This window comes from Brachyistius frenatus, unplaced genomic scaffold (assembly GCF_029030835.1).
Source record: "Brachyistius frenatus isolate BFR_SWC_R1_liver_20210118 unplaced genomic scaffold, ASM2903083v1 Contig_111, whole genome shotgun sequence".
Taxonomy (NCBI): domain Eukaryota; kingdom Metazoa; phylum Chordata; class Actinopteri; family Embiotocidae; genus Brachyistius; species Brachyistius frenatus.
In genome coordinates this window covers 1,868-27,500 of record NW_027210710.1, presented here as the reverse complement: position 1 = coordinate 27,500, position 25,633 = coordinate 1,868, and the positions used below count along the sequence as shown (strand labels likewise).

The 25,633-nt window shown below is 38.5% G+C and overlaps 1 protein-coding gene across 1 annotated transcript; it reads left to right on the top strand.

The window, feature by feature from the left end:
* The first annotated feature begins 13,069 nt into the window (after positions 1-13,069).
* LOC138629192 (V-set domain-containing T-cell activation inhibitor 1-like) lies at positions 13,070-25,174 on the top strand. The gene is made up of 5 exons (XM_069712713.1): positions 13,070-13,435; positions 15,859-16,194; positions 19,568-19,858; positions 22,821-22,942; positions 23,932-25,174. The coding sequence occupies exons 1-4, from the start codon at positions 13,342-13,344 to the stop codon at positions 22,901-22,903; spliced, it is 804 nt and encodes a 267-aa protein (XP_069568814.1). The 5' UTR covers positions 13,070-13,341; the 3' UTR covers positions 22,904-22,942; positions 23,932-25,174.
* Positions 25,175-25,633: the final 459 nt, after the last annotated feature.

The window sequence follows — 25,633 nt, the reverse complement described above, 5'->3', positions numbered from 1 at the left end:
TAGACAAGTGGTCATTAAATTGTATTTTCAGGCTTTGAGGTTAAAGTTCATTGGTGGTGTTGTACTGTACCATTTTATATTCCGGGTTTTTTCCAATATTTTTATTTGAACAAAGTGAATATAAAAATTATAAACATTTCCAATCGACTGTCGTCCAGTACAATAATGCCTTAGATCAACCTGCCAACTTATTGATAAGCACATATTTTGAATGTAAACATTTCTGATAGTTTCAACAAGAAGTCAGTGTTTCCTAAATGATCATCATCAGAGAAACTAAAGCCTCAAAGATTTTAAAATTCAGTGATTACTTTTAGGAACAAACTCTAGATTAAACACGACGACAGGATCTTGTAATTATAAGATATTTTTCCTTAAAAAAGACATAATAATTATGAATTTAATTCAATATGATGATTTTCAGAATATGATGCATATCTGTAGATTAAACTAACCAACAGCACATAAACTACTTAAAATCAACACAATCTTAAATAACTACAGCAGTAAAATGCACATTAATGCAGCAGAAATATTAAACATAATATAAAACAGCAAAACACTGACAGTGACCATTTACTTTATGTACTTTTACATTTAATACTTGGAAGTATATTTTACTGGGATGATTGTACTTCAGGGTGATTGATGCAGGCCTTTAACTTGTAGTGGAGTATTTTTTACAGTGTGTTATTGTTAGCTGCTTTAGTGAAGGGTTTGAATGCTTCTTCCAACACATTAGATTTCACCTTTATCCAATTAATCCGCGATTACATTTCTATTCAATGAACTCGGTCGTTTCACATCAACACTATGTTCAACATCACTACTGTGTTTCACTGTTTTAAATATATATTTGAATAAACGGACAAAAAAACAACAACGAAATTATGGCTCCAACAAATGAAATGAATGTGACATGTATTTGGAATAGGCTAAAAAAAATTAAAAAAATTAAAAAAAAAAAGAATATGCTTTTATTCTGAAAGTCTTAGAACAAAGAGTTTCCGTCGTTGATCAGGTTGGACTGCGTGTTGGAGAAGAAACCGAAAGTGTAAATGTTGTATTCAGGTTCATTATAATAATAATAATAATAATAATAATAATAATAATAATTAAAGAGATCTCCGTGTGAAACGTGGAGAAGTGAAAAGAAAATGTCATAAATATCCTGAAGAGAATGTTCCTGTCAGAATTTGCTTCATGTTTGTCGTATTTAACGTTGTTTTTCAGTGTTGTAACTTATGCAGACTTATGTCTTCACCTTATTAATATACTGTGTGTTTGTTTTACCGAGATAAAAGTTATATTTAAGTCCGGTAACTTCCTCAATATTTGGATCCGCCTTTGAACAGTGAATAAACACTTCCTTTGACCGGAAGTGAGTCAGCTCACTACATGAGGTTTATTTTATTACATTTATTTGTTTATGCTCTGCTGGACCTGGACGCAAAAAAAATGTTCACATCCCGTTAGATGTAAATATTATTTAATGTAAGCTGATTTCCGTTTTGTACAAAGTCTTCAGAGTTCCCTTTTAACATGTACGTAGTTCATTAATTTATCAGTTTGTAGCTTCATTTAATTCAGCTGAGTCATCTGTTCCTCTCAAACTACACAAATATATTAAAACCATTAATAAACAGTCAAAAACAGAAGAAGAAAATAGAAAGAAAATAACTATTTATCGATATTTAGGCTGTCAGGGCCTCACATCTGTGCAGATGTTGTTTTAAGAATGAATAGAAACGTTTTTATGTTGTAAATACTTTTAAATAAAAACATAAAATCAACTAGATGATATTAAATCAGTCCAATGTTAGACTGGATATAAGAGTATTCGTAGCTGCTGGGTTTGAAAATTGAAGTCAATGAGGCGGTGTCTTAAACTGCAATACCATCGAGGGCCGCTAGCTTTAAAAACTCTCTGGCCCTATAGACTCCCATTCAACTTCTCTCTTGAAATAAAAAATCATCATGGTGCCATATACTCAACTCAAATGTATTCACCTAGTTTTTCATGTTGGAAGCTGATGCTGTTTGAATGGGAGGCAACCCCTAGAGGCCATCGGTGGTATTGCACTTTCAAGCACTGGCTTCACTTTTCAGAGCCGGAAGCTGCGTCCACGTTTATTTACAGTCTGTGTTATGATCCAGTGTTTCAAAATCACTCTGGAGGCACATTTTTAAATGGGTTTTCTTCTTTAACGTAATAAATGTGTAAACAAAACAAAAATGTAAACTTGCTTTTGCGTTTCAGGTCCGGCGGTCGTCGACGTGTTCGTACACGAAGGCAGCGATGTGGTTTTACCGTGTCACATCGACCGAGTGGAGAACATCGAAGGAAAGCTCTTTAACTGGAGGAAAGACCGTCAGAAGGAGGTGTTCATGTACGACGCCGGCCTTCATCACAACAACGGACGCTCGGGTCAAGACGAGCAGTTCAAAGGTCGAGTCTCACATTTCCAAAGAGAGCTGCGGCGCGGCAACGCCTCCATCACCATCACAAACACCAAGGTGGCCGACAGCGGAAACTACACCTGTGATTTTCACCGTCTGGAGCCGGAGAGACGGATATTCTACGTCAGGCTTGTTGTTGGTGAGTGATGTCATAAAACAGCTGATTGTTCCCTGATGAAGCTGATTGAAACAGTCAGAACGCACATCTGTCAGAATCACCTGTCGGCCGGGTCGATGATGTCACACAGTCACTAACATGAGCTTAATGTGGGTGAGTTGAGCAGCAGGAAGCAGCGACCTTCATCAGGAAGTATTCAGAGTTTCATCTCTTCATCATCATCATCATCACTGAGTTCAACACGTTAACGTGACCGCTGGTACGAGAACATTAGTGATGTCACCATGGAAACCTGAAACTGGAGCAGAGAAACAGCAGATTTTAGGTCAAAGTTTTGGGGAACAAAGTCTGCTTACAGCCGAGTGTTCCTGAGCCCATGCAGTGATTTCCACTGATTGCTTTTTTTTTTTCCACTGTGAGTGGGCGTGTTGTCATGTTGGAGAACCCTGTTGCCATGACGCCACAGTTCAGGTGGTTCACAGTGAATGTTTCCCCCTCAGACGCCTCAGAAGGTCCCAGTGGAACTCAGTGTTGACAGTCTGACTCTGGGGGACGAATTCACGGTTGCGCAACTCGCGCCAACGTCAAAGAAAACCCAGCTGGTGTCTCCTGACCTGACGATCCTTCTTCGGTCTTGGACAGTGAAGCTCCGCCCCTCTTGAAACGTGATGTCATCAGAACACGTCGCCCGGCTCGTCGCTTCATCGCCGTAGACTTTCTGAAGACTTTCAAGAGTCTCTGATGAACATTTACAGAGTTTGACCCAAAATCTGAAGTTTCTCTGCTCCAGTTTCAGGTTTCCATGGTGACATTAGAAATGTTCACGTACCAGCGGTCACGTTAACGTCAACGTGTGGAACTCAGTGATGATGTTGATCCAGAGACTCTGAATACTTCCTCGTGGAGGTCGTTGCTTCCTGCTGCTCCGTTATTTCCCAACAGGAAGTCTTTAATCCCTCCTCATACCTGCTTCTCTGGATTTAATATCTTGTCAAACCTTAACGGTTGAATAATGAAGTCACTATTTAGTTTTTTTATTTCTACGTTTCTCTCTTCTCACCGTATCACACGAGTTAACTCAAAAACAGCTCTGTTAGAAGTTAATAATTATTTCCTACGTTCACAGTTACATATCCGACGGTGAAGGTCTTCAGCCGGTCGTCACCAAAGACCCGCTGCAGTGTGAAGCTCCAGGTGGTTCTCCGAGACCACATGTAGAGTGGCAAGACCATGATGGAAAGGTACTTCCTGCTTCGGAGAGGTCAGGAAGTGAGGAGGAGAACGACTCCACAGCTGTTGTCCTCCAAACCGAGGCGACCGAGAGCGACATCTACCGGTGTGTCGCCACACAGAAGGAAATCAGCAGCAGGCATTATGCTTCAATAGAAGTGTATATCAGTGGTAAGACTCCTTCTCCAAGTGTTGTATTTTCAGGTTCAGATTTCATACCTTTATTCTGTGTAACATGAGCTTCTTTATTTTTATGGGTTTCAGGTCCCGACATACGTGTACGTGATATTTTGATTGTTGTATTGACAGCTGTGGTTATAACTGTACTTGTTGTAGTCATTTTATTGATCAAGAGAATGAAGATGGGTAAGTTCAAATATTATATTTTAACATCAGTCAATAATGTGCACACACAAACATATTAATTCATATTCAGCGTGTTGGTAGTTTGTTCTTGTCTTCTCAGATGTGATCTATTCATATTAAATCCACTGAATACATTTATAGTTCAAAGCTGGTTCAAATGATAAAAAAATATAAAGTAAAAATGAAAGTTGTGAGTATATTACTGTAGTTATTGATTATGTTATTAATCAGTGAATCCTTCTTTAAAACAGAGTCCCTGAAATCTTTCTCCCTCATTTATAATTAAATTGATGCTTTAATGTTTTGATTACCATAAAAATGACTTCTGTAAAAGTCTAACCCGCCATCATGGATGTTCACGAACGGATGTGGATGCATTTTAAGACTCTTTGGTTTTATATCCCACGAAGCCGGCTGATTGTGTTCGTTAAGTGTGGTCAAGAAATGTGTGATTTTCTTTAATATTATTTTATGTCCTGCAGGTAAAATAATCTGACGACGTTCTCGCCTGAAGGAAGACCAACCTCTGAACCAGATATCCAGAGAGCTGCAGCACATCAAATGAAAAGAACGATTCAATAGTAATGATCCATTCAGATAAATAATAATTGATAAAAACATGAACCTTTCACCAAAATGTACATGATGATATTGATTTATACAATCATGGATGAAGACATGAATGTTTGTGCTGTTGTGGAGACCATTTTGTTTTTGTAACAACATACAACAAAGTAGCGCCACCTTTTGGTCAATTGGCATCACGTTTGATGTTCAGCTGTTCAGAGCAAATATGGTGAAATTTGACAATTGTTTTAAATATCGAATCGTTTTTATTTTTTTTAAATTTTTTTAAAAGTATTTTAAAGCACTGACTGTTACAGGGAAATTTCCCTGCTTGGATTAAAGTTTTTCTGATTCTGATACAGAAAAAAACCCATAAAAGTATATTAAATGTCAATATTATGAATAATTCTCGTCACCTCTGCAGGACGAGCGGTTTATTCCCCACAGCTACACATGCTGACAACATAATGATGTAAAACGATGGGGTTCAGTACCATTGGTGCTTTGACCCCTAAAAGAAGAAACAAATCTTCATGTTTGGTCCTTTTAAAGGCGACAATTCCACAAACTTGGCGAACAGGACCAGCAAGTCCAAGACTGAAGCGATGGTTCGAGCACTGAGGAGTGTTGTTATGTTGAACCAGCTGACTGCTAACAGATCCCTGAGACCCGGTCTGAGTGCTGCAAATGTTAGAAGGCTTTTAAGCTCTTCTTATTTATTGTTTCTTTGTGTTTAAAGGAATATTTTGACATTTTGGAAACTTGCTCCCGTTTTAGCAGATATGAGAGGAATGAAATCACTCTTATGTTTGTTAAATATTGCTCTGCTTAGCTTAGATATATATTTGAATAGTGATGGAAAAATATTCCTCTTAAAAATATTGTCCTCATGCTTCCTTTTTTCTGTCTCGCCAGTGGAGCCGAGGTTTTCATCGACACGCCAACAATAACTTTCAGATTTTCATGTGAATTTAAAAAAAATTATTTTATCAATTTGAATTTTATTTGAATTTTTCAAAGCCTGTTTATACAACCTTACGATTGTGATTGTGTTTTGCAGTGTGAATGTTATCGTGCACTTTTATTAGTTGTCTTTTTTTTAAAGTTGGTTGTATGAATAATTTGCTTCTTCATTGTATCTCAGGTTTGAGTTTTTTGTGTTTTTATTGAATATTTTCTTGTTTCTTTGGTTTTACTTTGGTCAGCGAGTAGTTTTATCTACGTTACACATTTCTGGTGGAAAAAAAACAACATCATTGATCTTGAGTTTGTCGCTGTTGTACTTTTGTGCCTTCAATTAAAACGTAATAGAATCAAAGTGTTTTTACTTTCTTGGTCAGTTTCTGAAAGGACTCCAATCTCCAACAGCTGTTTATGTGTGAAGACTTGTTCCAAATAACACTTCAAATATGCTCAGCTTATATGATTTTTTTTTTAACTTCTAGTGTACGGGTAAGAAAATGTCATTGAAAATAGAAAGTAAGTTTTTTTCTGTGCACATTTGAAAACTTTTTCCCAACAGTGTTCCTTGAAACTGGATCCTTCAGAGTCCAACGTACCTGCGACTGAATCCAAGCGGGCTTCGGCTGCCTCCCTCAACTGTGGACAAAACTTTACCTTTTGGTGAGTAATTGATGTTGTAATTTTTTTAATTTTTTTGGAGTATTTTCTTGAAAACACTTGAGACAGAGCAGCAGAGGAACAGATCAGTTACATGAACCGATTTTCTGCAGTGAGCACTTTCCACTTTTGATACTTCGGTACTTTTGATTACATTTTGCTGATAATTCTTCCGTATTTTTACAACTGAGTACAAATGCTGAACTGTTCATGAGCTGAACAGAGTAAATAAGTCAAACTTGAAATTGAATCTACTGCATATGAACAAAGATAAGAAAAAAAGAGTATGTTTGCACAGCCCAGTTCTGGTTTGGAGCCAAAATACAGCGACTGAATAAACCCTCCAAACAACAACCAACACCACTTTACTTCTGTTTTCTTTATGAATGTTAAATCTGAGTTTTGTTGTCTATGTGTCACTAAAGAAGAAATCCTGTTCCCTTTAACGCAGCATCTTCTTTCACAATGTTCTTTTAACGTTTTGATTTGCAAGTTCTCTGCTCTCACCAGCAGGTGGCAGAGTTGTCTGAGTTGTCTTTGGCTAACAGCTTGAAGCCACTCAGATGTTGATGGTCTGGTTTGTCTGAATGTGCAGTTGGTTGTTTTTTCCAAGTCTTTGTAGCCTCGAGCAGATTTTGTGAACGTGTTGTTGGCAGCAGCAGAAAGTAGCTCAGTGTCCCAAACACTTTAATTTGTAGCTTATTCTCTATTTATGTACTGCAGCAAACAGGACACATTTTAGATTTTTCTTTTCTTTTTTTCTTTTTTTTTTTACAGTATTTACTGATTATTCAGCAATAAAAGTAATAAATTAGATTGGGTGGTTTAAAAAGTATCTGAAAGCCAGTCATGAGTAAAAGTTGAAGACACCTATAAGAAAATTAATATAGTAAAAGTCTTAAAGTGTCTGGTGTTTACTGTCGTATCAAAAGTAATTTGTTGGTATTAAATAAACAAAGTAATGAAAGTAAAAGCAAAAAGCGGTCAAAGTTTTCTAAATTTGAGCAATTTATTCTTTTAAAGTATTAAAAGTTCAACCCTGTTTCCAAAAGTTGGGACGCTCTGTAAAATGTAAATAAAAACAAAAAGCAATGATTTGTAAATCACATAAACCCAAATTTCATCGAAAACACCAAAGTTTTGAAAGTGAAATGTGGTCCCATTCTCGCCTGATGTCGGATCTTAGCAGCTCCAGTTCAACGTCTTTTGTTGTATTTTTTTGTTTCCACATCGTTCCGACTTTTTTATAAACAGGTTTGTAAAAGTACGAACTGTGCAGTAATACTTCCTGTTGATGTTGGTGAATTAATATTGCTGTTAAATGCATGTTTATTTTATTACAGTAGTTATTTAAAATTAGGCTTTGTCTAACTAATTAGTTTGATCTACAGTAATGCATTATATTGTATTAGATCATCAAATGTTTGTTTCTGTTCTGTCTGTTCTGTCCCGTGGTCACATGATCCTGTGATCACATGATCCTGTGATCACATGGCATCTCACGTTTACAAAAACGTGTAACTTTCACGCCCGGACAGCTCAAAGCGTGGCTATCTGACGTTCTGCTGTCGCGGACCGGCGTGTCTATTTCACGCGTTGCCGTGATACGCGGTCGGCAGGTCGCATGACATCGACTCCAGCCGGCGTCTCTTTGACGTCCGCTTCAGTTCATGGAAGTCAGCAAACTGATAGAAATGGAAAATAAAGACGGAGCCGGCAGATTTCACTCTTAGTGCAATTCATGTTGGAACAAAAAGGACAGTCTGTCCTCAAGGACTCATGAAGGGAGAGAAAGTCTGTCCTCAAGGACTCCTGAAGGGAGAGACAGTCTGTCCTCAAGGACTCCTGAAGGGAGAGACAGTCTGTCCTCGGCCGGCTGGTTTACTGCACACTGACCCACCTTGTTGAATATTTAATGTGCTCTTATCTCTGAAGTGAAGCAATGACTCCAACAGACCAGAGAAGATGTGGGATGATGACCGGATGTTCTCAGAGATCTTTATGTTCACAGCATGTTGCCCAACAAGACCTCAAAGTGTCGAGAGAAGTGACGTTGGTGAAACAAGGAAAGGGGGCGTGTCCATGAGAGTGGAACTGAAGACACTCGAAGACATTCAGTCCATTATTACATTAGACGTCGGGGCATCTGTCCCACGGCCAACGTGACCTGAACTCTAATTCTCTTACTGGAAGCCTGCCCTTCAAAATAAAAGTACAGGGTTTTAACTTAAATTTGTAAATTTAGTTCATGTTCGAAAAAAGAATGAATGTTTTTGTCTGAGTTGTAAAACTTCCCTCAAAGAGTTCTTTAGATATCGCGTTCACGAGAACGGGACGGACAGATGAGATGGATGTGAGGTCATGGTGACCTTGAACTTTGACCTTTAACGTCAGGTGAATGTTTTTTACCAAGTTTGAAGCAATTCCCTCCGTTTGTATTCATGAGAACAGGACAAACAGGCAGACAGATAGACATCCTAAAAACAATGAACTGATTAAAGTTTGGTGGTCAAAGTTCAAAGTTCAAGGTCACTGTGACCTCAAGTCCCTCTGATACGTCTGTCCTGTTCTCGTGAACGCGATATCTCAAGAATGCTTTGAGGGAATTTCTTCAAACTTGGCAAAAACATTCACTTGGTACAAAGGATGACCTCATCGGATTTTGGAGGTTAAAGGTCAAAGGTGTTCGATTTAACTCGAAGATGAATGGATATGATTTCGTGGAAATGATGTATTTTCTTTGTGAGGTATGAACAAATAAACGATAATACAACAAGCAGTTTAATGAAGCAAGATGAAATCTTCTCACACCAATGAAATGTGCTTCAGGTCTGCTGAGTGGGAAGTTACAGAGAATCATAATAGCAAAGGATATTATAAATAAATATAAGGTAATCATTAATCTGGCTGTAACAATGGTCAAAGATCACTTTAGAGTTCACGTCCATTTCCCACTACGAACGGTAATATCGCAGGAAATCGCTGCTATAGTCCACTATAGTTCACTATAGTCCACTATGGTTCACTATCGTCCGCTATGGTCCACTATAGTCCATTATAGTTCACTATAGTCCGCTATAGTCCACTATAGTCCGCTATAGTCCACTATAGTCCACTATGGTTCACTATAGTCCACTATGGTTCACTATCGTCCGCTATGGTCCACTATAGTCCATTATAGTTCACTATAGTCCACTATAGTCCGCTATAGTCCGCTATAGTCCACTATAGTCTGCTATAGTTCACTATGGTCCAATATAATACACTACATGGATACCACAGAGTAGAGGTAACTGAGTCCCCCTAGAAGGCCACAGCAAGCTCATCTAAATTTCCTTTTTTTTTTTTTTTAAATACTCTTTTGTGTTTAACTTTTCAAAGGTGTGCAAAGTGATTCGTGAAGTTTTCACGGTAAAAAGCTTCTTTCTTATAAACCCCACATCTGGTTTCCAGAGGCCGGTGCCAAAATGTTTCTCCTCATTGTAATTATTCATCCTGTTTATACCCACCAGTGAACCCCCCCCCCCCCCCCCACCACCTCCGCACGTTTCATAGGAAAAATAAATTATACAACATAGTGCAAAGTTCAGCTCAGAGTGCTGAACGATGACACTTCATCAGAAACTAATCTGAGATGAGATCGATTATTGAAACATGGAACTGATTGAGTAACTCTGTCAGCTGATGTTTGTCTGATGTTAGTTTCACTAACGTGGATCAGACCGAGCAACCAGACATGAATACCGGCTGAAGTAAACGCAATAAAACACACAGGCAGTCGTTAGAGAGGCGAGACGCAATAAAACCCGATGTTATTATTGAAACTTGAGGCCACAGATGTACAGATGTACAGATTTACAGATTTACAGATGTACAGATTTACAGATTGTTGATCTCTGTAAATTCAGTCAATTTTTTTGCTTCAGGATTGAGTTACCAGGTCGTCTCCAAGGAAACCGTCAACATTTCCGCTATAGTTCGCTATAGATCATTATAGTTCACTATAGTTCACTATAGTTCACTATAGTCCACTATAGTGAACTATCATCCGCTATAGTTCGCTATCATCCGCTATAGTTCGCTATCATCCGCTATAGTTCGCTATCGTCCGCTATAGTCCGTTATAGTCCGCTATAGATCACTATAGTCCGCTATAGTCCACTATAGTCCACTATAGTCCGCTATAGTCCACTATAGTTCACTATAATCCACTGTAGTCCGCTATAGATCACTATAGTCCACTATAGTCCGCTATAGTTTGCTATCATCCGCTATAGTTCGCTATCGTCCGCTATAGTCCATTATAGTCCGCTATAGATCACTATAGTCCACTATAGTCCGCTATAGTCCGTTATAGTCCGTTATAGTTCACTATAGTTCACTATAATCCAATGTAGTCCGCTATAGATCACTATAGTCCACTATAGTCTGCTATAGTTCGCTATCATCCGCTATAGTTCGCTATCGTCCGCTATAGTCCGTTATAGTCTGCTATAGATCACTATAGTCCGCTATAGTCCACTATAGTCCACTATAGTCCGCTATAGTCCACTATAGTTCACTATAATCCACTGTAGTCCGCTATAGATCACTATAGTCCACTATAGTCCGCTATAGTTCGCTATCATCCGCTATAGTTCGCTATCGTCCGCTATAGTCCATTATAGTCCGCTATAGATCACTATAGTCCACTATAGTTCACTATAGTTCACTATAGTCCGCTATAGTTCGCTATCATCCGCTATAGTTCGCTATCGTCCGCTATAGATCACTATAGTCTACTATAGATCACTATAGTCGGCTATAGTCCACTATAGTTCACTATAGTCCGCTATAGATCACTATAGTCCGCTATAGATCACTATAGTCCGCTATAGTCCACTATAGTTCACTATAGTCCACTATAGTCCGCTATAGTTCGCTATAGATCACTATCATCCGCTATAGTCCGCTATAGTTCACTACACTCTGCTTTAGTTCGCTATCGTCCGCTATAGTTCGCTATAGATCACTATAGTCCACTATAGTCCGCTATAGTCCACTATAGTCCACTATAGTCCGCTATAGTTCGCTATAGATCACTATCATCTGCTATAGTCCGCTATAGTTCACTACACTCTGCTTTAGTTCGCTATCGTCCGCTATAGTTCGCTATAGATCACTATAGTCCGCTATAGTTCACTATCATCCGTTATAGTCCGCTATAGTCCACTATATATCACTATACTCCACTATAGATCACTACCTGGATACCACAGAGTGGAGGTAACTGAGTCCCCCTAGAAGGCCACAGCAAGCTCATCTAAATTTCCTTTTTTTTTTTTAAATACTCTTTTCTGTTCGACTTTTCAAAGGTGTGCAAAGTGATTCGTGAAGTTTTCACGGTAAGAAGCTTCTTTCTTATAAACCCCACATCTGGTTTCCAGAGGCCGGTGCCAAAATGTTTCTCCTCATTGTAATTATTCATCCTGTTTATACCCACCAGTGAACCCCCCCCCCCCCACCTCCACACGTTTCATAGGAAAAATAAATTATACAACATAGTGCAAAGTTCAGCTCAGAGTGCTGAACGATGACACTTCAGCAGAAACTAATCTGAGATGAGATCGATTATTGAAACATGGAACTGATTGAGTAACTCTGTCAGCTGATGTTTGTCTGATGTTAGTTTCACTAACGTGGATCAGACCGAGCAACCAGACATGAATACCGGCTGAAGTAAACGCAATAAAACACACAGGCAGTCGTTAGAGAGGCGAGACGCAATAAAACCCGATGTTATTATTGAAACTTGAGGCCACAGATGTACAGATTTACAGATTTATAGATACAGATTTACAGATTTACAGATTTACAGATGTACAGATTTACAGATGTACAGATGTACAGATTTACAGATTTTCAGATTTACAGATTTACAGATTTACAGATTTACAGATTTACAGATGTACAGATTTACAGATGTACAGATGTACAGATTTACAGATTTACAGATTTACAGATTTTCAGATTTACAGATTTACAGATTTACAGATTTACAGATGTACAGATTTACAGATTGTTGATCTCTGTAAATTCAGTGAATTGTTTTGCTTCAGGATTGAGTTGCCAGGTCGTCTCCAAGGAAACCGTCAACATTTCTTTTTCATCTGTTTTAAAGTCAATAATGATGCCGAACCACGACTGGATTAAAACTTCCCTTTCAGTGTAAAAACCTTTATCTTGATGTCCCTGCATATAAAACTGGATATAAAGTAGTTGAAAGCAACACTAACATGCAAAGAAGAAAGAAGAAATCTGAAGACTTTGATCTTTCTCGTAATTTAGTTCATAAATATTTGACACTATTTTCTGTATTGTCTTCTCTGCCATGTCACTTATTTTATATCACTTTTTGTTTATGTGTTCTAAAAATATATTTCGTTTTATTGTGAAGCACCTTGTATTGCAAAGAAAAGTTGACTTGATTTGACTGTTAATGATGTAATGATGTCATATAATCAGATATCAGTGAGAGGGTCCAGAACAGGACTTGTACTTTAATATTTGACTGATATTTGGCTGATAATATTTGAATACTTTGGATACAGGACTTTTTCCTTGTAATGGATTATTTGAATGGAGTAGTTTTACTTTTTGACTTCCTTTAATAGAAGAGCGCCCCCTTTCGGTGGAGTTTGAACTGTTCACTTCAAGGAACTTGTGGTTTTATGTTTTTACCAGAATAAATGTTCACTTCGATTTATTTGGTGTCCTTGAGTGGAAGCAGCTGCGCCGCATGTTGCTTCATCTCGGCTCCTTTCGGTGTTTCTCGGTTCGTGGTCTGGAGCTGGTCGTGGCGCTGTTGTTCTGCAGGATCTCAGGAGGAAGCTGCACCTTTTTGCAGCATAGAAACCGAAAGTGTCCGCGGATGGTGATCCACTACAGAGGAGTGGCCTCCTCCTGCACCTCCTTTATAGAGCCATCAGACTGATGTCAGCATGTTCATCCATCGGGTCTCTTCCACAGACATGGAGCTCGTTCTGCTCATCTCTCTCTTCCTGCTGACTGCAAACACGTTTGGAGACGGAACCGGTGAGAGAAAGATTTCTGTCGTCTCATCATCATCTGCAGTTTTGCTTGTGTTTAATTGTTCAAAGTGAGCAGCTGTTAGATTAACGAGGAGACATCAGCCTCCAACTGCATTTTAACATAAAGGTAACGCAGATTAAGGTGACGTCATTCAGTGAAATCCTCCTCCTGGTTATTTACAGTCCTATAATACTCATTAATTGGATGTGTTGCATCATTTGGAGGTGTTTTTAAGTTTCGACGTGGGCCGGAAGTGCACTGCTTCCTTTTTATTGTGCAAGAAAAAAAAGACGTTTTAAAAGCAAATTTCTTGCACTACGTTGTGTTGTCTCCACCTGCTGGTGGTAAGAAGGTACTACACACCAGCACCACCAGCAAACATCCTGCAAACAGGTTATTTTAAACAGGTGCTGCACTCATGATAATATGCTTCATGTTTCAGGTCCAGATGTCCTCGTTGTTGTCCCAGAGGGGAGTGAAGCCATCTTACCCTGTTCTCCCACCAACAAGGAGAACATTGTACGAAAGCTCTTCATCTGGAATAAAGATGGTCAGAAGGAGGTTTTCTTCTACGATGCAGGAATCGACTCCACTAACAGACGTTCAGGTCAAGATGAGCAGTTCAGAGGACGAGTCTTTTATTTTCCAAACCAGCTGAAGAACAGCAACGCCTCCATCGTTATCCGACACACAACGACTGCAGACAGCGGAGACTACACCTGTTCTTTTCCACGTCTTCAGCCACAAGGACAAATATTCACCGTGAAGCTCGTTGTTCGTGAGTACAATATCTTTGAAAGCATCTTAAAAAGTGGGAACAGCCGAGGTCAGATGAGGATGAACCGCTGCTGAACTCTGACTTTGAAGGTGTTTTCTGAATATGAACCAGTTGTAGCACACACAGTGCAGATGTAGAAATCAGTGACATCATCAATCAAGATTCTCCGTTGATTTCTCCTGATCTGACTGATAAAGTAGAAATCTGTGTAAAAGCAGCATTTTAGGCTAAATAAACATTTTTAAACTCTCTTGAAATAACCACAAAAAAAAGGTGTATTTCTGAGCTTTTTAAATCAGTTTAAAATCAGCACAATCTTAAATAATACATCAATAAAATGCACATGAATGCAGCGGTAATATTAAACATCATATAAAACAGTAAAACACTGACAGGGAGTGTTAACTGCACAATTCACAGTGTGTACATTTACTTTTCATACTTCTAGTAGCTGCAGACTTTTACTGAAGTCAAGTTTTGAATGCAGGACTTTAACTTGCATGCAGAGCCCCCCACCACCCCCCACACACACACACACACACACACAAAAGAAATGTCAACCAAATTGAATTAAAATGAACTAATCCCCAGTATTTCCATGTAACCTGAGCTGCAGTAACACATCCTGGTTTTTGTTATCATTTGCAGAAGCAGAGAACGACACGTTTCAGCTCGTTTCCTCTTCGTCTGCCTCCCACACTCAAATGGCTTTTTATTTTATTTTCTGATGAAGCAGAAATACCTGTTTGTGTGGTGACACTTATCTGGATGAAGAGTGAGATTATGTGATAAATGTGAAGATCTGTCAGCTGTCTAAAAAGATTCCTTCATTTGGCCTCTTTACTGCTGCTGAGCTGGAATGTCACACCTGCATTCATTGTGTTTTTCTGACCACAAGGAGACCACAGCAGTTATCTCAGTGTTGTTAGCTGAAGTCACTCCTTCTTCTTAGTTTTCTGGAGGTCCATCTGAAAATAATCCCTCATTCATTAGAAAAGAAGATTCAAGAAGACCTGGTTTTGGGGGCGTGTCTGTTTGATTGACAGGCCTGTGGTGCAGTCAGGTTACAGCTATCGGTGGGCGGGACGTAGTATCGTCAGGTTTCCAATCAGATCGGTCAGATCCACCTCTGGCTCCTCCCCCAGCTCGTCCAAATATGGTCACTTCCTGCTCCAAACCGCTCCGAACTATTAAAGATGGTGACGGACAGAATCTGAACTGGAGGATTCATAACGTTCACAAACCAATGATGACATCACTGATGGATGATGACATCACTGATGACATCACTGAACATTTCTGAATTAAATCCTCTTTCATAAAGGTTATAATGTTCAGTTTTTCTTTATTCAAACCGTTTTAGAGACATGTTGGTTCGACTGTATTTCATTAGACTGAAAGGTGTTCGGAGGAGGAGGAGGAGGAGGAGGAGGAGGAGGAAGAGGAGCAGAAGGAGAAGGAGGAAAAGACACATTTTTATTCACTGGTCTTTTTGTATCTTTCCATATTTACTTTCATATTTTGATTTAACATATTTTCATGTTGTTTTGTGCAGCACACAATGATACGCTGGTGTTTCAGAGGAGATGTGAGTCGTGTTCCCCGACAGATCGAACACACTGACTGATGCATGTTTTTGGTTTTTCAGGGTCAGATGTCACCAGGTTGATCGTGAAAGAGGACGATGATGCCATTTTAATGTGTTCCTTCTCTGAGAGCATCATCGACAATATGTTTGACTGGAAGAAGCAAGAGGATAAGAAGAAGGAGGTGTTCTTCTATAATAAGGGAAAACATTACAATAACGGCCGTTCAGGTCAAGATGAGCAGTTCAAAGGTCGAGTCTTTCATTTTGAAGACCGACTGAAGTCCGGTAACGCCTCCATAGTTATCAGAAAGACACAGCCGGTGGACAGTGGAAATTACACCTGTGATTTTCCACTTCATTCGCCACCAACACCAACCTACGTCGAGCTGATCATCCGTGAGTTCCTCCATGAAACCGTTCTGAGACGCCTGCTTATTTACAGACGCGGCTGGTTCAAGAGTCCCAGATGGACTCAAGTCAGAATAAAAACACCGAGCGTGGACGAGGTCTTCAGATGGAGAAGTGTTTCATCTAATCTCAGATTAAATTCGAGGCTCCGCTCTCCATCTGTTGATGTGGAAGTGTTTTCAGTTTCACAGTAAAAAGTGAGGCCTCATGTTAGTGGATGTGCCGCGATAATGACCCTTTCTTATAGTTTGTTTCCTGGCAGAGGCTGAAGTCTTGTTTATGTCGGTGTGAACCGTCGCGGAGCCGCAGAGGCTTTCATGGCTCGTGTGCTCTCTCCTCGGCAGTAGGGAGGACATGCAGAGAAAGACGGAGACGAGATGACGTGACCGCTGCAGAGCTGCACAACGCTGAGGAAGACTCGCTGTGTTTAAACTGATGAGCATGTGACCACTGTGTCTGTCCATGAGGCCGTCTGAGGGCTCTCAAAACCTGCAGCTCAGCTTATCTTAGCCTGGTTTAACTTAGTTTAGCTTGATTTAGCACCAAGACTGTGAACGCTGGAGAAAAAGATAAACAGGCTCTGACCAAAGATAACAGCTCCTCTAAAACTCACTATTTAACAGGTTATATCTCATTATTTGAATCCACAGGAACAGAAAGTGATCATGTGACCGTTTTTACAGGAGGATGCGTGTTGGATTATTTCCTGGTTGCAACACGTCAGCTGCTGCTCCTGGTTAAGAAAAAACAAACCTGTAAAACCTCAAATTATTTATTTTACACTTTAGTTTGAGTCCCAATGAAACAAATGAAACTTGAAGTGTTATTCAGTGAGCTTTAGAGTTACTTCTGAGTGGGTTCATCACCTTTAGATCAGTGAGCTGGAGGTTATAGTGACTATTTATCACAACTCTAAATCAAACTAAAAAATGAGAAGACCACTGATGCATCATGGGAATGAAGGACGATAAAAGAAATCCACTCTGCAAACAAAGTTTTTCTTTTTTGTTGAACAGAGTTTATATTTCGTGACTTCTGCTGCCTCATTGGTTAAAAGCGTCGACCTCCCCAGGTGCATGCTGGTCCTTCACCTGCCTGCCTACCTGTATAATGTGAGCCATCAGATTGATGTTGATCCACCCGGACGTGTTTTCCGACTCTGATTTCAACCCATCCAGGACGGATAGAAACCAGCCTCGTCTGTAAATGCGCCAGGACGTTTATAAAATCTAAAACTGTGGTTTCCTCTCGCAGTTTTAGATCATAAATAATATTTGTAATAAATATTAGAGTTTTCTTTTTTCTCAGTTTTACCTGACTGCCAAGTTGATGTCACTGAAACATGTCTAACATGTGTTTTATTTCCCCTTTTAGAGAAAATCTTAACCTCTTAGGGTTTCTCATATTCATGCTCATTGCTGCCTCTTTACACCGACCAACCTGAACCTGTTTATGGTTTCAGCAGCATAAAGAGCCGGTTCACGTCTGCGTATCGCTGTGAAATAATCTCTCTGTGGTTTCATGTTCTGTTTCAGTCATATTTGTAGCTCTAACACTGTTAATGGGTTGAAGGATTTCACAGATAAGGGATGAGGCTTTGTTGTTTTTAACCTTCCCCTTCATATTTAAAGTACAGTAAATCACTCATAATAAGATCAATCAGGCTGAAATTCACAGGATTTCATCTTTATTCTATCTGCAATATTTGTGCCAAACTTCACTTTGATAGACAGAAGCGGCTCCAAGATATTTATGAAAGTGCAGCACAGAGCATCTCCAGCAGATGACTGCAGAGCTCCACAAGAACCTCTCTGAAGTGAATAAATAATGATGATAAAGCCTTTTTAAAATACTCAAAAAAAGCCACAAGAAGACAAAGTTGTTAAATTTAAACTATAAAAATATCATCCTAATATTTAGATAAAGATTTATTAAAATAATAATTATTTAATTCGGTCTATTTTGAGAGATATCAACAGTTTCTCTGATCTGTTTGTGTTCCGCTGTGACAGAGCGACAAACTGCCTTAACTTCCATATATGGTCCGACAGGTAATTTTACCAGCTCCAAAGTCAGACTGTTTACACGGCGCTGACTTTCAATTGGACGACAGTAGCTGTCAATAACATTCACGTGGTACCTGCCTGAAGATGCTCTTCTCTGATTGGCTGATCGAGTTGAAAGTCCGACAGGTCCGTCATTTTACGTCGTAGAAAGATGCTGATTGGTTCGTTTTGTTCCCGGGCGTTCACTGATTTCACAGACACCGAACATCATTGGTCAAATCTTTTGTCATTACTTTATAATTGATCGAGATGTCGGTGTTTAAAACGTTTAAGGAGCTGCGATCAAACTAAACGAGGGAAATAATTCACTTTTATTCGATTTATTTTGACTTCCGCTTGAACTTAAACGAGCTGAATGTAATAGGTGGAGTTTTGTTCTTTAAAACGAGCCGCAGTTTGTTGATAAATGTTTGTTTTTCGATCCATAAATGACTTTTAACGGTGATGCGACAGGTTAGCAGGTAAATTGCGAACTATTTACTGCCGTAAAGCGAAATGTGATTATTTTAATGTCGAAAATCCTTCGACGAGATTCATGAGTTTGTTGAAAAACCGAACTTTTAACCTTTAAAATGAGGTATAATATGTCTGTGCTGACCTTCCCGGTCAACGTAAAAATATACCGTATATTAATTTATGAATTTTAAGTGTAAATATCGGGTCGCATACAACCTCCGCACTTCAAAAGGTTAAAAGACAGAACATCGGAGAAAATCCCAGGTGAGTCCTGAATTTGAGTATCAGATATCTGATATCTCTGATCACCACATCTCTACCTGGATGTGACGTCACTCATCCCTGATAAGTGACGACATTTTTACGTCAACATCTCTTCGAGTTGTTGCACTTTGAATAAAGTAAAAAGTTCACCATCATTATTACAAAGGAAGTAATCTAACCTGTAATTAAGGTTCATTAGTGACTTCTGGTTGATTCCATCAACTTTATTTAAACCACCTGTGACGATATTAATGCAGTAATATTGAAGAAGCTGCAAACATCTATTGAATTCATTCTGTATTTTCCTGTATATAATTTAACTTTTAGTGATCAATGTGATCTGGCTGCTAAAACAGCAACTTCCTCTTTACATTCATAAAATACTGCATTATATAAACATATTTAAATGAGTCAGAAATACAGTTTAAAATGTTATTCAAACATTAAGTTCTGTCAAACAATGCTGGGAGGTGAAATTAAGCTCCACAGTACTGTGCTTTTCTTTTCTTTTAACACTTTGTAAAACGCTGAATATGGAAAATGATTTTAATCTGTTGTTTATTCTGTGTTCTCAGGTGCATCTCCAAAGCCTTATGTCACAATAATTAATGCAACCAAAAATGGCCGGGCTCTGCTGGAGTGTTCAGTTGAAGGAGCTTCTCCAGAACCGGTAGTCGAGTGGATGGACGGAGCTGGAAACATCCTTCATGCTGAAGAACCAGAGGTCACAAAAAACAAAGAGAAAGAAAACAGCTTCAACGTTATTCTCCTGATTAATGTGAACAAGTCCGACAGGTACACCTGTGTTTCTACACAGGAGAAGATCGACCATCAGATTTCTAATAAGATCTATGTGCCTATAAATGGTGAGTCCTTTTTTTGTTCTTTAAAAAAAAGTGATTGTTCATATATTACAAATACAAGTTTTCATAACTGTAAACACAAAGAAAGATATGTGAGGTCATCTGAGGTCATTGAGGTCATCTGAGGTCATCTGAGGTCATGTGAGGTCTTCTGAGGTCATTGAGGTCATCTGAGGTCATCTGAGGTCATCTGAGGTCATTGAGGTCATGTGAGGTCTTCTGAGGTCATCTGAGGTCATCTGAGGTCATTGAGGTCATGTGAGGTCATGTGAGGTCATGTGAGGTGTGTGACTCACTAAACTCTGATAAAACACTCCAGCAGGTAAATTGACAGGAACTGAGCCCAGAATGAAGTGAGTTCAGTCTGAATCCAGCTCCTTCATCTTTATCTGTGATATGAAACATGAGTGTTTCCAGCTGTGATCAGTCCCAGCAGCTGTACGAGCTGCACACGATCCACAGTCCCTCTCCGATCGTTACCTTCCTGCCGCTTGCTCGTGAGTCTGAGGACACAAACTGAGCTGGTTGAGACGTGACGTCCGACGTGTCCTCAGGGTTTCACTATTTACTGGAAAGAGTCCTTAAATAACTGATTGGGAGCATTTGTCCTCCTTCCACTGCTCCACTTCACATCATCTCAGGTTTATTCACATTTAAACACAACAGAGGTCGAACAAAGTTCAGCACATCATCAGAGTTAAAACAGCCGGATAGACTTTAAAAGTTCAAAGAAATAAGCAGTAAAAAATAAACAATAAAAAATATAAAGCCAAACAAAACACAAGAATGGAGGAGGAATAAAAAATGAATTAAATGGAGGTTTAATTTACACAGAAAAGATTTACAATCATCAGTTTAATCCTGAGAACAGAAACGTTCTTTGTTGGATTCACAGACTGAAAGTGAAAGTTTTGAAATAAGTCTCAGAGCGGAGACGTAATTTAACACCATGAGAGTTTCACTATTTACTGAAAACTGGAGCCTAAAATCTCTTTGTTTTCTCCACCTGACGTCTGCAGCGCCGGCCTCAGATAACAAACCCGTCTGTGAGCGTGTTTTCTGCTGACTCGGGAGTTAAACGCCGTCTGAAAGCAGAGTTCAGCCGAGTGGCGACTGTTGGAGTGAAAGTAGAAAGTAAACAGCTGACTGAACTCAGATCGTCCTCGTCTGGTCATAAATATTATAAATGTTCTCCTCCGACGTCAATAAATCCTGCAGGCCGGAAATCAAACCAGAGGAATGTAAGAGGTTCGAAACACCAGACTGAAACTGTACAGGTGTGTGTGTGTGTGTGTGTGTGTGTGTGTGTGTGTGTGTGTGTGTGTGTGTGTGTGTGTGTGTGTGTGTGTGTGTGTGTGTGTGTGTGTGTGTGTGTTTTATCACATTTTGTTTTGCTGCAGAAATAATAGTAAAATTCTGATATTTAAAATCAGTTTTCTGAGATTTAACCAACAATTATAAAGAAAGTTGTATTTTTATTATGTAAATTAGATGAACAACAATTATTACATGTTTAATCTGATAATTTAATTTAAATCAGAAGCCCAGTGATTTCTTTCCTTTTATTTGGTATCAGAAGAATGTGATGTTAGTTGAAGTGTTGTCTGAACGTGTTCAGTGTAAATGTGCTCATGTTGTCCATGGAGTCAGAAACAGTGTTCCTGCTGCAGTGATCACAGTGACTGAATTTAAACTTCAAGCTGATTTAAAATGAGTAGCGAATCAAACTGATGACATCCACTTATATTTAATTATGTTCTGATTTTATAGTCACCGATTTTCTCATCTGATTGTCCTCTTCATTTTTAATATGATGTAATCTCAATTTAAACAAGCTGAGACACAGATGGTAGGTAGGTAGGTATACACACAATTAACACACACAACTGGAATTTTTTTTTTTTTTTCACACACACAAACACACACTCACTACACACAATCTACACACAAACACACACACTCACTACACAAACTACACACAAACACACACACTCACTACACACAATCTACACACAAACACACACACACACACTACACACAAACACACACACACACACTCACTACACACAAACACACACACACACACTACACACAATCTACACACAAACACACACACACACTCACTACACACAATCTACACACAAACACACACACAAACACACACAAGATGTTGGTTAACTATCTGATCTGGAGGAGACTCATGAAAACACATTTAGGAACTAAATCATCACAATCACATGTTTTTAAGATACAAGTGAAATTAATAAATAAATTATTGATCCGTGTTGAACCACAAATATTCAGAGGTTCACTGAAGTTCTTATTTTCTGTAAATTAATCGATGAGATGGAGACGAAGCGGTTTAATAACTGCAGCAGCAAACACATGAATCACATCAGAAACAATGAGGACACTTTAGTTTTTGTTCTGGATTATAAATTAAAGTGAAGATCAAAAGCAGGACATTATTATAACTCTACATTAATACAATAATAGCAGCTGGTGATTATTAATCCAACAGAGGAACTTCAAGGCTTCCTGTTCATATCAAACACTTCCTGTTTGAGAATAAAGTCACTGAAGCTGCTGAGACGCCCCCTGCTGGTTTCACCTGGAAACAACCTCATTGTTTATTCATTCACTTTAAAAAAAAAAAACTACTTTTAAAGCATCAAAGTACAGTTTGTCCAAACAGTAATATGAATATGAACACATTAAGATTAATGATGTGTATGCAGTTTATTCCAACCATGTTTCTGTGTATTTTAATGTGTTCTTCTAGTATTTAGGAGAATTTTAGATTTTCAGATGTTATTAAACTGTTAAAAACAGTTAAAGTTGTTATAATAAATGTCCCTGTTTACACTGAATGACATTTTTAAAGAAGCACAACTTTAAATGTTTTAAATGTAATAAATGTTCTGCTGTTACATCCTGAGAGTAACGTCACTGTCTTGTGTTTCAGCGAGTGGTGGGATGAGTACAGCTGCTGGAGGACATATTGTTGGACTTATTGTTGGACTTATCCTTGGACTTATCCTACTTTAGTTGTTGTTTATCAAAGTCACCGCAAAAATCAACCACCAGGTTAGTAGAAATAATGTCGTGTGTCGGCATGTGTTTAATGTGCAGACGATAGTCCTGTCAGTGTTTCCATCTGAAAGTCCACAGAGACGTCGGTCCAGTTCTCGTCCGGCTCCTCCGCTGTTCAAACTATCAGCAGCAGTCGTTCCGTATAAATTTACATTTTGTGACGTAAATTAATCGAAGCTGTAAATTATTCTGCATCGTAGCAGAATGTCATTTGACATGTTTTACATTTGGTTCCTCTTTTAGCTGATATTGAATCAGTGCTGGGAAACTTTGAGTGAAGTATTCCTGCTAAATCAGTTGTTTCTGCTGCTGCCGGCGTTCAGCTTCATCACAAACACAAACACAAACACAAACCCCGTTTATCCAAACCACTGGAGAGCTGACCCAACAGGAAGCATCCGGATGATTGACATGACAGAAAACCCAAATGGTCTGTTGGAATTAATTTTTTGATCAATATGAAAAACTAAAACGTATCAAATCCTTTTCAATGATAAGAATTCAAACACTCTAATTATATTCTGACACATGATGATGATGCTGAAGTTTTACTGCTCTTTACTATCATTATATACTTTATATTTGTTTTAAATCAGTCAAAAAACTAAACAACGAACTTTGTTTACAACTTTAATAAACAACAACAAATGTCCAGACGTGTTTTTTTTGTTTTTTTTGTTTTGCATCATAAAGCTACATTTGAAAAAAAAAATATTGTTTTATTTTTGTTAATAAATGTTTAGGACATGCCTTTTAAAATGATGCAACATCTCCCGTCTGAGGGGACGTTCACTCGTCCTGTTAAACTCAGCAGTGTTCAGCGTCACATCTGAAAAACTCATTAACTCAACACTGTTTGAGGATTTTAGGTTGGACGTTTTTGTACTACAGCATCTTGGATAATTTAATAAACATTTTACAGTCAGAACAGGATGAAGATAAACTGGATCTTTGCTGATGTAACTCTGTTTTCTGTTTTGCAGGTCGACGATAAGATAAAAGATGAAACAACTTCTCCAGGACGGTCAGCAGAATGTCTGACGTCGGTGTGACGTTTCAAGCAGATTGTCTGAATGTGTGTTTGTCTGTTTGGGTAATTTTGTACAAATTCCTTCTTTGACTTTACTTGAATATTTCCTATTAATGCAGCTTTTATCCTTCTCCACCCTCCACCACAGTTCAGAGGCTGATGTTGTTGTTGTTGTTGTTTACTCCTTTTGTCCGGCAGCTTTAGTTACATTAAAGGATTTACAGGTTTTTTGTTTTATCTCCTTCCTGTCCAGTTAAAACCACGTATCTCTAAAGTTTGGGATCTTGAAGGATTAAATGTTTCTTTATGTTGATCAAATTAAAAACCCAGTTGTGTTTTCTGGGTCTTCTACTGCTGCATGTCTACTGCATCTTTTTATGCTGTAACATCAAACTATCTTCTGCATTTTACTTCCTGGATAAATGAAAGAATTAAAATCACCTTCAGAGCTCTTTGAGACAAATTACATCAATTTACAATTTGGAGCTTTTAAAATAAAGTTAATTTGACAATAAAATGGAGTGAAAATAAAATAATTTGATTGAAAATCAGGACAATTAAAGACAAAGAAGCAACGCAGAAGGACGTGAACAACCAAACTAGGAGGACACATGCTTGGTGGACAGTGGGAACAAAAACAGACCAATAATTATGACCAGAAAACTCCTGACTGATCATTTAACACCTGATTCAAGATTCATATCTGGACCATGTTGAGGTTAAAATAATATGAACAAGATGTTAAATTCTGAGTATCAGGAAGAATTAAAGGTCCGTTTGTTTTGTTTTAAAGTTCAAATCAAAGCAGCATTTCTGAGACCTGCTTAAACCCAATTTAATCGTGCACACAATATACGATATAATCATTTAATATTTCTCGAGATGATCTATGATGTTCAAATAGTTCACTTTGATCTGTAATCCTTTATCACATTACTGTAACTGAGTTCAACATTGACCTGAAGCCTGCTGTCCTTCACATGAATGTGAATGTTTTTGAAGCTAAACTTTAAAATAGCTTTTGTGACTTTTGTTATTTGTATTTTTTTCATCATATTGTTGTTTTCTGTGAGTACAGTCACACATTGTTGGTGACTGATACGAGAATTTATGTTGTCAAATGATGAACCTGTAGTTTATCATCTCATTTTAGATGGTGCTTCATTTCTCCACTAATAAATAAATATAACATAAAACTGCCTGTTGTGACTGTTTTTATGTTTGTTGTGTCTTTGATAAGAGAACCAGAAATGATTTTACTGTATTGATCAGATTTTGTTTTTAATGAAAGACTTTTGAAGGAGCAGAAACATTTAGAGTGTTTCAGATATTCTGGATTTAAAACAGGACTTCTTCCCACTGTTTCCTGTTAAATTAGTGTCGTTTTATCCGGATAAACCTTCATTCATGTCTTTTCTTCTTCAGGCTTCTTTTTTCAATCCACAGTTTCACATTAAAACGCAGAGAATCCGCGTCTTGACGCTTTTATTGTGAAGGATCCTTGGCGGAAGTGCCGCCGGCTGCAGGAGCAGCTGTGGAAGTGAGCGTGTTTGAGGATGAGTGTTTGTCAGGAGTCGGTAACTGTCCTCAGTGATGTTCCGGGATGTTAAAGTGATGCTGAATCCTCGGAGGACTTCGACAACGATGGAGCTTCT

What these genes read in the sequence shown, in the direction of transcription:
- LOC138629192 (XM_069712713.1), top strand. Translation starts at nt 13,342, where the DNA reads ATGTTCATCCATCGGGTCTCTTCCACAGACATGGAGCTCGTTCTGCTC. An exon ending in CACGTTTGGAGACGGAACCG is followed by an intron (nt 13,436 to 15,858) that starts GTGAGAGAAAGA and finishes TTGGTTTTTCAG; the next exon opens with GGTCAGATGTCACCAGGTTG. An exon ending in CTACGTCGAGCTGATCATCC is followed by an intron (nt 16,195 to 19,567) that starts GTGAGTTCCTCC and finishes CTGTGTTCTCAG; the next exon opens with GTGCATCTCCAAAGCCTTAT.